The 13702-nt window shown below is 37.1% G+C and overlaps 1 protein-coding gene across 3 annotated transcripts in view; it reads left to right on the top strand.

The window, feature by feature from the left end:
* Nucleotides 1-13702, top strand: part of FRMD4B (FERM domain containing 4B) — a 234114-nt gene that overhangs the window by 184707 nt on the left and 35705 nt on the right. For all 3 annotated transcript variants that reach the window (XM_082664658.1, XM_082664659.1, XM_082664660.1), the window contains exons 8-11: nt 3664-3747; nt 5291-5356; nt 8028-8085; nt 9531-9617. In XM_082664658.1, coding sequence (XP_082520784.1) covers nt 3664-3747; nt 5291-5356; nt 8028-8085; nt 9531-9617 — 295 coding nt within the window. The remainder of the gene's footprint in view (nt 1-3663; nt 3748-5290; nt 5357-8027; nt 8086-9530; nt 9618-13702) is intronic.

Raw genomic sequence — 13702 nt, 5'->3', positions numbered from 1 at the left:
AATGAATAAATATTCATTGTTATTTAGGATGATGCCTTGTGATTAACGTTTGGTAATTTATTGATTTATTTAGTCACCATTTCCAGATGTATAATGTCTTATCGCATCTTAGGACTAGGGTAGGTTCTAATGGTGCATAGTTAAAATGAAAAACTCCTTGGGAGGGTGACATCTCGAAGGCCAAAGTTCATCTTTCAGTATATCCAACACAGGTAGTATTTTTCTCCAGTTGTAACATGTAGCTGTTTCTTAAGTTAGTCACTAGATATACAAGTTGTGTTTAGCAGACATGTGTTAAATGCTTTAATACTAGAAAAATCTCAGTATATTGAGAGACTGGTGCTTTAAGGACACAGGAACTAAAATTGTCTTAAAGGACAGCAACTTCAAGTCTCCCGTTTCACACTTATTCTCAACCATGAGCTTGTTGAATAAAATAATGGATAAAATTTCCCTCTTATTTCATTCCCCCCTCTCCTCTCTCCTTTGGCTGACTACATTGGTATAAGTTAAAAGCAACTTCGTCATATGACACTTGTTTCTACGTGCTCAGCATGCAGTCTACACTTTATACGTATTTGCTAAATGAATAAGTGAATTTATGGTAAATAGCAGCTTCTCTTCTACTCTAGTAGGTCTTGATTGCCACAAAATTAACTATAATCCAAAGAAATAAGTGAATGTGAGGCTGAGTTCTTGGAACACAGTTCACATGAACCCAGGAGATAACACACATGTGGTTGGTGGTGATGATTAATAACAAAAAGTGTTATCCTTAGTCTGTCACTTTAGAACATGTACAGGTATTTGCCCTTCACAAAAAATTCATAAGCCAACCTCTTTGAAAAGGAAATGGGATTTGAAGGACAGAGCATAAAAGAAATCATTAAGAGAAATAAATATCATTACTGGGAGTCGACAGGTGACCTTTACTGTGGTTAAATACGATTGTGGTATATATTTTGGTTTTCAGGAAGCCCAAACCAGTTTCCCGAGATTGTCAATGTGGTTAAGCCATACTGCTCAGATTTCAAATGAATAGAGAGATTTATCCTTATATAAGAATGGGAGCCAAGTGACTTTTCCTTTCCTGGAGTAATTTGTAAAGTCAGATCTCTCACCTTTAGGAAAGGCCCCAAGCCTAGTTTTGAAATATAGCATTGACAGGTACAAATCATACCGTCTCTAAGCTAGGCGACACTCAACTCTATCTGTTCCTACTGAAAGTAAGTTTATGTACAGGTTGCTCGTGGGTTCACCTGATTGTCCTGTGGCCTGGTGGGGAAACTTGGTGATAGAACCAGTAAACAAACCTTCTGTAGACATTGAAGGAGAACCAGTTACACCAGGCATGATCAAGTGACAGGAGAGAGCAATTTCTAATCCAGCACAGTGCAACATAGACCAAACAAAGCCTGTCTGCAGGCCATACTTGGTTCCCTAGTTTGACCTATAACATTTGATCTAGGTAATTGAGTGAATGCTTTGGGAGGAGATTGACCTTGAGTTCAGCATTTAGTCCTACAGTTGGGGGTTCATCTCTTTCAGTATCACGATTCACATTGGGGCAAACCCTGGGGAAGCTAATGTAAAAATGCTTGAGTGATGGATTTTGCAACTAATCAGTTCAGAGTTTTCATTTATAAGTAGGGGTGAGGGTGAAGGGGAGCTCTGCCTTGCCAGAGATGAGAATGTCCCAGGACACTGCTCTGGGAGTCTTTCAGGGAATCAGGTAATAGAATGCAGTGGTTATGGTCTTGGCCTTTGAAGCCTTCTGGCTTCTCCACATAGTAGCTGAGAGACGTTGAACAAGAGGCTTAGCTTCTCTAAACCTCAGACTCTTACCTGTGAAGTAGTCTGGGTAATAATAGTACCTACCACGTGGGAAGAGTTGTGATGGGACTTCCATGAGGGGAACAGTGCCCTAGAAGTGCATTTCATGCTGCTCTTGGTAACCTCAACAAAGAGATGATAATGGCAAAGATATGAAGAGGTGGCAAGTAAGTGGGAAAAAGTTACCAGTATGCTGTTTGATGAACACCAGGGTAATCATGATTTTGAGTAACTCTTTAATGTGCTTATCCTAGGCTCTGATGAACCCCAGAAAGTCATATCTGTTTCATCAGAGACTGCCTTCTTAAATACTTGGGACTGTTCTCACACTGTGCAGGACAAACCTGACTGGGTCATATTACCTGTTCTCCCTTCTGTTAAGTTCCTTAAAGACCACACCCTTCTCTCTCTCTCTTTTTTTTTAACATCTTTTTTGTAGTATAATTTCTTTACAGTGGTGTGTTACTTTCTGCTGTGTAACAAAGTGAATCAGCTATATGTATACATATATCCCCATATCCCCTCCCTCTTGCGTCTCCCTCCCACCCTCCCTATCCCACCCACACCCTTCTCTTTTCACAACCAGAATTTTGCCTTCTTTTTTGGTTCTGTTTTGTTTTCATTGTATTATTGTTTTTAACTGAGATATAGTTGATTTACAATATTATATGTTTCAAGTGTATGACATAGAGATTCACAGGTTTTAAAGATTGAACTCCATTCATAGTTATTATAAAATATTACCTGTATTCCCAGAATTTTGCCATTTTAAAATTAGCTGATGTTTCATGAGGTAAATTTTAGTTCACTTGTTGCAATTTGAGGGATAACTTCCTTGGATTTCATTAGAAACACATTTTCAAGTCATCTTTTTTTAAAATTTTTTATTTTAATTTAATTTTTATTTATTTAATTTTGGCTGCGTTGGGTCTTTGTTGCTGCACGCAGGCTTTCTCTAGTTGCGGCGAGCGGGGGCTACTCTTTGTTGTGGTGCGTGGGCTTCTCATTGCGGTGACTTCTCTTGTTGCAGAGCACGGGCTCTAGGCGCGTGAGGTCAGTAGTTGTGGCTCACATGCTCTAGGGCACAGGCTCGGTAGTTGTGGCGCACGGGCTTAGTTGCTCCGTGGCATGTGGGATCTTCCTGGACCAGGGCTCGAACCCGTGTCCCCTGCATTGGCAGGCGGATTCTTAACCACTGTGCCACCAGGGAAGTCCCTCAAGTCATCTCCTATCCAAGTGATTTCCGCAGATGGCTGACTTGGTCCATTTTATTTCAGAGAGTGATAAGGAAGTAACAGACGAGTAATAGAAAGGTCTACACTCAAACGTTTTTATTGCAATGATAGATATTATGAAGAATGGTGATTCTATGTGAATGGTTTTAGAATAACCAGTGTTCCAACATTGTGAATATTATATAACCACTAAAAATAATAATGAGGGTACTACAGGAGTGTGGAGAAAGTGTATAATGAAATTTGAAGAATGCTGCATAAAAATAGAATATAAAATGTGCACAACTGTAGTAATAATTATATATCAATAATAAAATAGATACATATAGGAAATATACAATGAAAATGGAGTTTATAAGTAAGGAAAATGGAATTATGGCAATTTAATAGTATTTAAAATTTTTTTTTTGTCTTTTAAAAACTTCAAAATCTCATCAGGTTGGTTGTCCATTTGGGGGCTGCCTTTATGTATGCTGACAATAACATTTGACAGAGCCCAGTGTGCTGTTGTTACTTTACAGATTTCATGTGGTGACCAGCTTGGGTAATCTTTTCGGTAACAACGACTGACATACTGTATTACTTTTCCTTTTAGTGATGAAAATGCCAGGAAAGATTTAAAGACATTACCAGCCTTTCCAACCAAAACTCTGCAGGAGCACCCCTCCCTTGCCTACTGGTAAGCCACGCCAAGATTGCCAGTGACCCTGTTACAGTAACCTCCACGGAGAACGGCATGCTCTTCAGGGAACTAAAAGAAATATAAGTGCGGAAAATATCAAACTGCCCATCATACGTGTCTGTCTAATCATAAGTAGACCTTGATCCTTCCAGTGAAAAGGTCTTATGAAATCTCTCTGGAGATCATTGTCCCAAGACTGTAGTCATGTGTGAAGAGTGGCCATGTGCCTTCTCGTTCAAGTGCATGATACATTTGTAGAGTGTGCTTTTAAGTGAATCCTGCTCAGTAGATGTGCAGTCACTGTATAATGCAGGCTTAATGTGGCAGAGTGCAATACAAGTGGTATAAAATACAGATTTCCTTGAACAGAGGCATTCATAATAAACAGAAACAACCTGAATGATCAGGTTTCCTCTACAGCCAGAAGTCATTGTCTATTTTGAGTTGTTTTATTTGCCTGTATTTTAATGAATCCATAGTCCCCATTTCCCATGCAACATTTTTCCTAGAAAAGTACGTTTTCTCCCCTTGAATTACTTACATTCCCTTTAAATATATTTTCCTCGATTTAAGGCTGTGAATCCTGAAGATGGTTTTCCTTTCCACTAAAAAAACTGGTTACAAAATAAATATTCAACATGAATAGCTGTAATATGAAAGTTGGAATATTTCCCAAGTCAATAGTGAGAGTAGGTAGTGAGGCTACATTGCATCCTGAGTCTGGAACCTTCTAAGTAAATCATTGTTAAGTGATAGTTTCTTAAGGATAAAAAGCAAAGACCAATTACTGTTGCTTATTTGTTGTATAGAGATAAAAACGTTTATTCTTCTCAGTTATACTTGAGATATGACTAATGAGCTGCCAGTCTGAAAGGAGGGTAAATAACTGAATGATGTCAAGGGTGACCAGACTTCAGCCTGTTTCTCCTTTCTAGTCAAAAAGTTTTATTCTAAGACAATAATGAAGGGTTTTCTTCTAAAGTATTATGTCCACAAGTAGTGACAGTAGAATATTTTAGATTGAACACTCACTCAGAAGCATTTTTAATTCTTTCTAAATCTTTCTGAACAATTTAAGGAAAATGTCTATAATACCTTACACTTGCTGATCTCTCTAAAAAACCCTTTTAATTTCCCCAGCAAGGCTCTCTCACTAGCATTTAATAACATTATTTTGTATTTATTATATTCCATTCAGTTATGAGAGAGAATATTAGTTTTTTATTTGATGAATTGATATTATGTTTCCTTTTCTAACAACTTAAGTTTTTAAAAATTTACATATTATATAAGTATATTATATAAAATTATATAAAAAAAATTATATAAAATCGAGACAAGGTAGTTAAATGTCTGAGGTTCAGGAGTCCATATGTCCATATCCTACAAAAACAAAAGTCAACTAGCTTCTATCTCCCAAACAAGTTGGTCTAGGCCTTCTTTCTCAAGTGTTTCAAGTAGGCCACCTGAGAATCTTGAAACTGGATCTGTACCTCATACAGTCATGCATTGCTCTACTTTTCGTTTCCTTGTTTTACAGTGAGGACAGGGTAATTGAGCATTATTTGAAAATCAAAGGTCTGACTCGGGGTCAAGCTGTGGTTCAGTAAGTATCTTTCTTTTTGCTTAGATATAGTCGTAATGTCTTCCGTTTGAGAAAGTCATCTGAAATGATTTCTATTGTGTAGTTTGTGTGCATATAGTAATCACCTGGTTAGAAGTATCTTATTGAATTATAATTTATATTTATAATTTATGATATTATAAATATAATATTTATAATTATATTTTTATAATATATTTATATTTATAATTATTTGAATTATAAAGTGTCTTGGGTCATTCCATACTTTGGTGTCATCAATTCAGATGCCTCCCAGTGTCAGACAGGTAACAACTATGAGAACTCATAGGCCAAGTGTAGGCAATAGGGAGTGGTGGGGACTGTGGTGAACTAGAGAGCTTTTGCCCTGGCTAGAGACAAGACTACTCAGCTTCAGCATTCAGGCATAATGTTGCCGGATCATCTGATATTTTTCAAGAAAAGCTGGAAATTACAATTCTTTAAATCCTAATTTTAAACATTGCAAAGTAATTTTAAGAAGATTTTAGTACAACACGAGCCAAACAACATCTGTCTGGAGGCCGTGTTTTGTTACCTGGTTTGTGACTCTGTTTTGGGTGGAGCATGCAGTGTCAGTGTTGGATAATCTGTTTCTTTATGGTACCAATAGCAGACCATAATGATAGATTTCTGCATTTTAGACCTATAGAGTTACCATTATTTATTAAGAACAGTTCACAGGCTACACTGAAGTTTTTAAATTGTAAAAAGTAAATTTATAATTAAAAAATTTTTGAATTGTAAAAACGAATATAGCATTATTGCTATAGTAATTGTACAGTAGAATAACTGTTATGGCCATAGAAGTTTTAACAAAAAATCTGCTGAATATAGCTCAGAGCATGTGAGAAGTGAAATAAGGACTTAGCGATCACTATTCCCCTGGTCAGTGTATAGATTTCCCCCACATCCCTGCTCTTGCGCTCATCTCCTTTTTATCATAGTGCACCTGCTGTGATCCTCAAGACAGAAATGAGAAGTTAACAGCCTGAAGTTGAATCCCTGACTTGTGCCTGTTTTGTGAACTGGAAAACAAAAAGGAATAACAATTTCCATGAAGGATTTTAGGTTAGGTTAATGAATGTATTACGAACTGTCCTTGTTGAAATGCAGCATCCTCTTACTTCCTTTGATCATTATCATTGTGGCTGCAAATAAGAAATTGTCTAACTTGGTAGTTAAGGCTCTAGACTGTGGAATCCGACTCACTTTGTTGGAATCCTGGCTGTGCAGTGTAATTGCTGCCTGGCCTTGGCACATCTACCTTTTTTTAAAAAAAATAAATTTATTGGGCTTCCCTGGTGGCGCAGTGGCTGAGAGTCCGCCTGCTGATGCAGGGGACACGGGTTCGTGCCCCGGTCCGGGAAGATCCCACATGCCGCAGAGCGGCTGGGCCCGTGAGCCATGGCCGCTGAGCCTGCGCGTTCGGAGCCTGTGCTCCGCAACGGGAGAGGCTACAACAGTGAGAGGCCCGCGTACCGCAAAAAAATAAAATAAAATAAAAATAAATTTATTTATTTTATTTATTTACTTTTGGCTACGTTGGGTCTTCATTGCTGCATGCGGGCTTTCTCTAGTTGCAGCGAGCGGGGGCTACTCTTTGTTGCGGTGTGTGGGCTTCTCATTGCAGTGGCTTCTCTTGTTGTGGAGCACGGGCTCTAGGCGCACGGGCTTCAGTAGTTGTGGCTCACAGGCCCTAGAGCACAGGCTCAGTAGTTGTAGCAACGGGCTTAATTGCTCCGTGGCATGTGGGATCTTCCTGGACCAGGGGTCAAACCCTTGTCCCCTGCATTGGCAGACAGATTCTTAACCACTGCGCCACCAGGGAAGTCCCCCTAACTTTTTATATTCACTAACATGTAGACCTTTTACTTTAAAAAGTTATCACATTATTGATTACAAGGTCCAGAGCCATTGATCTCCAAAATGTTATTAGAGTCCACTTGTATCATACAGGAACCTCAATTCTGTGTGGGCAGAGAGGAAATCTTAACACAATTTAGTCCACTCCATAAAGTCTTAAAGTTATACAATAAATACTTGTTGAATTAAAAATAACAAGAGGTATATCATCACTTTAATTTTTTTGGGGGGGTGCATATTTTTAAAAATCAGGTTTGCATATAATAAAATTCACTGTTTTAAAGCATATATTTCTAAGAGGTTTGACTTAAAAGTTAAGTATAAATTTCTAAAAGTGTACCACCATCAGTGATAAAAACCACCGTGTTTTTATTATAGCATGTTTGCTTAATTTACAGCAAGCAGAAAATAAGCTTTATTTTTTACTTATTATGAGCATGACCCAAAAGTTGATTCTCATGACTTGCATCATTAGGTGCTAGTTTAAAAATACTTGAAGTTTGGGTTTATAATAAAGTACAATATGTTTCTAAGCCATAGAAATTTTAATATGCAGAAAATAACATTTCTTATAGCTTTTTGAAATTGAATTTTTGTTAACAACCTCCCAACATTTGGATAAAGTAAAATATATTACTCCCTGGAGTGGTTTATTCTATTTCTACTTTAGTCAAAGGCAAAGTTATAATGAGGAAAGTAGATACAAATTGTGTTTCTTTAGATCACTTTTCCCAAAAGGACCCTCCAACTAATTTAATAAGAGGTTATAATATATATTCATTTTCCATAGGTATATGAAAATAGTAGAAGCTCTACCGACCTATGGAGTCCATTATTATGCAGTAAAGGTAAATACTTTTATATGACAAACCTTTCATCATGCCTGTGTTATTTTATGAGAGTTAGTGAACAACACCAGCTTTCTAAAATCACATAAATCAATATGCATATATATATGTAAATTATCTCTAGAAATTTCAGCATTTAGAATAGGATTGATTTTCTTAAAAAAATAAAAGCCTGATTGTATCTTGTCATTTTTAGCAAATCATAAAGCACATTATTTTTGCAAAATACTAGCTGCGTTCAGATGTGTTCCCGAAGCCTCTATTAGCCCTGAAGTATTCAGGTCATTCTCTTTTGGCACACCTAATCTTTTAGCTACTTTTGCTGATTTTTCTCTTTTCCAATTGTGCACCTTTCTAATGCTACTAGATGTTCATTTGATAGTGCCTTTGTATGAGAATCATTGAAGAATCATCCAGTATCATTTCAGCAGCTTCACAAAATCCTCAAGTTTTTACAAGATTTGCAGTACCCATTTTCAATTGGTATGTTTTATATTTGTGTAGTACTTTCAGTTGTTTATACACAGGGAGAGATTAACTAAGAAATATTTTGAGATGATAGAGGATAAAGCATATTGTTAAGAAGAGAGTCTTGTTTGAAAGAGGAATAATTTTATACTTGATCAATCTTGAGTGACTTTCAAGTTCTGACAGTGTTTGCAATTCAAAATGGTGGGGAATTGGATAATACCTGTATAATGAGGACACCTTGTACTAAAAATACGTACCAATTCCACTTTAATTTCTACTGATTCTTAATTGGTTTGCATATGAGTATATGTTTAAGCCCAAGTTTTTCTTTCCCTATGTCAGTATATATCCCTTTCTTTGGCAAGACCTAAAAGATAAATTTATGAAAAAAAATGTATTCCTCCCCTCCCCATATGTACCTCGAAGTCATTATTCAAGCATCTCATCTTTGAATCATATAATTCACCCAAAGAATTTTTTAGTATTCCCATGTTCATTTGTTAAGTATATTATAAACATTAGGATTTGGAACCACTTTTCTCATCGTTGTAATTCTTTGGAAACTTCTCTGACCTTTATAGCTGGTTACTAATCAAGAGAACAAAGAGCTTTTTTTCTTTCTCTTCTTTTTTTTTTTTTTTCCAGTGGTTAACTGGCTTTGTACTCTGGATTAATTCCTGGTTGAATTACTTACATTTTATTTCTTCTCTCCAACTGTTTAATCCTAACAATAATGCTACTTTCTTTTTGATGGTGTTAATAGTATTGGTGTGCTTTGACTTATAGATCTTATTTGAAGAAGCTCTAAGCAAGCATTTTAATAACAAGTCAGGATTTTAAATAGTGTTTTGCTTTCCAAGACAAAGTTATTTTAACTTGCTGATACTTGTTAAAGGATGAAATTGGTAGATGTTACTTCATCTCTGTAAGCCTTAACAATTAGGTCTTGGTTCTCATGGTTTTCCATCTTCCAGGATAAACAAGGACTTCCTTGGTGGCTTGGAATCAGCTATAAAGGAATTGGCCAGTATGATTTGCAAGATAAGGTGAAACCTCGGAAAGTAAGTGTGAATCATTTCAGACACTTATGAGAACGTTGAGCTGTTCTAGAGCTAGAAACATCACTTTATGGGGCAACAAGCAGTCTTGGGTAAAGAATTTTTGATTAGTGAAGTCCTAGGTTTAGAGAAGACTCAAGTTAAATGTGAAATACTTTTTATAATTCATTCATGCCCCATTTATACAGCAGTTCCACGTCTGATCATTTATCCTAAGGAAGTAAAATTACACACACAGATTTAACTACAAGGATGTTGATCACAACGTAGTTTACAAGTGCATACAATTAGGTTTCTATTTAAGTTAGTATGAACATGATGATGTCATTTGTTTAATGAATTTTACATATATAAAAATATGTACATGCATCCACACACATATGCACACACATACATATGTACATTGGATGGATAAACAAATGGGTGAATTGTAAAGACATTAAGTCAGAATTTTTGGTGCTAGTTACCTCTCAGTGATACAGTTATAAGTAACCTTCTTTCTACTACTGCTGCTAGTTTTGCTTATCTTTGTTTCACAATTTTCCACATTTAACATGTCTACTTTTTTGTAGAGGAAAGTAAGTTACATGCTATTTATTAAAGGGTCACACTATCAGGTTTGGATTTTCCAGAGCTAATAAGTTACATTCTTGGCAATTTGATTATGAAGTTGTTCCTCTTGACCAAGCACAAGTGTACAATACTTTTTTGCCTATATAAGAAGTGATGAGTTCGTGTAGACATCCATCCTGCTGCTCTGGCCTACTCAGTATTATAATGACATAAAGGCTTACCCGTGCTGTTAGGTTTTGCCGCGCTCCGTGTCCTCTGCTGCCAGCCCTGGGAATCACAGCTGTGAAACAATGACCTATAATAACAGACGGTGGTTAGGCTGCCTGCTCTATCACACCCCGACATCACCGCCTTAAATAGCTCTTATCACTTCCATCTGTCTCTTGCTTTAATTTGTACTAGAAAAACAGCCATATTTTTCATAAAGTCAGGCCCTGGTCATAATACCACAAGCTTTTCATCTTCTAAGTGTCCTTTTAGCTTCAATCAGTACTTACAATCTTCCTTTGAGTTTAGAGAATAAGTTACCCTTTTCTTCCCATTTTATGGTTGTGAAACTGGCACAGAAAACATGAAAGGGTGTTGCCCAGGACAAACCACAGCCCCCGTTGAATGCCCATCCAGCTCTCCTGGATCAGACTAGCTGGGCACTGTGGCTTCTTATTGAGAATTATGAGTAAAAATAGGAAGGCATTATTTGTAACAAAAGATCCATCTGTGTGAGGCATGGTAAGTAAGCATTTGTGTAATCATACAATTAGAACTTGATCTGTATAATTTTGGCCCAGTGACCCAGATCAGTTGAAGTAAGGAATACTTGATTTCCAGGAGGAATACGAGTAATTTTGGTTATATTTGAAAACTTGTTTCTAAGACCAAATTTCTAATAATGTTAGAAATGATATGGGCCTACAGTTTTTCTTTACAGTCATATATTTTAGTGTTTTTACCAAAAGTTTTAAATAGTCATTGTAAAAGAAACCAACAACAACAAAAAAAAGCACACACTACAGAAACATCAATTGGGGCAGGAAGTTCTTCAGCAGCCCCCATCCCTCCCCTGTGATAATCACTGTCAAGAGAATGATACTGGTTGGTTTGTTTGTTTATGAATTTTATTTTGTTTTATTTTTTTTTAATTGAAGTAGAGTTGATTTACAATATTGTGTTATTTCTCCTGTACAGCAAAGTGATTCAGTTATACGTATACATAAATTCTTTTTCATATCCTTGTCCGTTACGGTTTATCACAGGATATTGAATATAGTTCCCCATGCTATACAGTAAGATCTTGTTGTCTGTCCGTTCTATATATAATAGTTTGCATCTACTAACTCCAAACTCCCACTCCATCCCTCCCCCCGTCCCCCGCCGTTGGCAACCACAAGTCTGTTCTCTATGTCTGTGAGTCTGTTTCTTTTTTGTAGATAGGTTCGTTTGTGTCATATTTTAGATGCCACATATAAGTGATATCATATGATATTTGTCTTTCTGACTTACTTCACTTAGTATGATAATCTCTAGTTGCATCCATGTTGCTACAAATGGCATTATTTCATTCTTCTTTATGGCTGAGTAGCATTCCATTGTATGTATGTATGACATCTTCTTTATCCATTCATCTGTCATGGACATTTAGGTTGCTTCCATGTCTTGGCTGTTGTGAATAGTGGTGCTGTGAACCTGGAGGTGCGTGTATCACTTTGCTGTGTAGTTTTGTCTGGATATACGCCCAGGAGTGGGATTGCTGGATCATATGATAATTGTATTTTTAGTTTTCTGAGGAACCTCCATACTGTTTTTCATAGTGGCTGTTGACACTGCTTCATTTAGACTTTGTCAGCATGTATACTAAGTTTTTACAGAGAGAAAGAAATCTTACTATTCCATACTATGTCATATTTCTCCAAATCACTTCTAAAACAGATGTCTTTTTACTCTTTTTAAAGCTGACTAGGATTCCATGGTGCTGAAATACGTAATTTATTTAACCAGTCCTCTCTTGATGGACGTTTGGGTTGTTTCCATTGTGGGAAGAGTGGGTTGGAGGATAATGAATTTCAGCTAAGGCAAATAACTAGCCCCTATTATCTATTTTGTAAGATCATGTTTTCTTAAGGTAGACCTCATCCATGTTAACATTTTTTTTTTGGCAATTTATTTCTTCCCTGAATTTTACTTTAAGAAATAACATTTCTTTGGTTTTTCTCTATCTTGCATGTAAAATATAACTTAAATCGACTCACAAGTAATTTCTTAGCTGTTGTGGCTTGAGAAAATTGAGATTCTCACAGACTCCAAATGCATCTACTAAAAACAACCAGGCTTTCTTCCAAAATAATGGTGAATCAGAATCTACACAGTAAATATTGCTGTTAATTTCCTCTCAGTTGCTCATGACTCACAGGCCTTTCTTTACATTCACAGTTCCATAGAAATTGGTAAATATTGTTTGACACTGATCATAATCAGGTTTGCTTGTTCATTTCAGAGTCTGTAGACAATGATCAGAAGCCACTTCCTTTTTTCAGTGTGCAAGAGTTTTCCTATTTCATTTTCAAGACATGTCATTCAGGTGGAAAAGGACCATAAACAGGCCATCTGGCGTCATCACTGTCTTGCTTTCTCTTTCTTGGTTATTTTAGCAGGTGTCCACTTTGTACCACTGCTTGCTTTCTCCTTGCTGCTTCTGTTAAACCTGACAATGGGTTTTGCTTCCGTATCTTTATTTTTTCCTGTCTAGACAACTTAAGAGTTTCATTGGCAGGAGGACGTTCTAACGTCCCTGTCTTGGCTTAGTTGCACAAATAAGGGAATGCCTAACTTAAAGGGACGTGAGCACTGACATGTAGAAGGAGGCTTACGCTTCAGCTGTCTGCATGGACCTATGTTCCAGCAAGTTACCAATGGCCGGGCAGGAATGAAGGTCCTATTGCCAAATTGGAATGAAACAAAGGCTGGAATGGGAGGTTGCGTAGATGCTCAGCCTCTTGAATCACATGCCTGCTGCATTATAATTACATGGCTTAAAAACAGGCCAGGAGGAGGAAGAATTACCCATGATAAGATGGCGAAAGTCCGTTTTGAAAAAGGGTTGGTCCGAGGTCCCCAGGCTGAGGCTTCTGTCCTTTCCACATAATGTCTCTCAGTTATAGGGTCTGAATACTGGGGACTGTGTTTGTGTTACCTCCCAAAACACCCAGCACAGGCTCTTCATGTGTCCTGTCTATAAAGCTGTTGCCAGTCAGGGGCTTCGATTTGTTTGCAATCCACGTAGTATGATGCAACAGGGCAAGGGTTTGGGAAGCAATCCAAAGACTGTCTCTGATGTCATTTGCTGTGTGACCTTGGACATGTTGCTTAACCTCTCTTTAACTTTAGTTTCCTCCTCTGTACAATGGTAATACCACCAACTACTAGGGTGGTTGTAAGAATTAATGCGATTATATTTAGTGTCGTGCCGGATGCACAGTCATAACTCCATAACTGGTAATTACTCATTTGTAGTGAGGGAG

The sequence above is a fragment of the Grampus griseus genome (assembly GCF_964374135.1).
Source record: "Grampus griseus genome assembly, chromosome: 10".
Lineage (NCBI taxonomy): Eukaryota > Metazoa > Chordata > Mammalia > Artiodactyla > Delphinidae > Grampus > Grampus griseus.
This window is presented reverse-complemented; position numbering and strand designations above follow the sequence as displayed.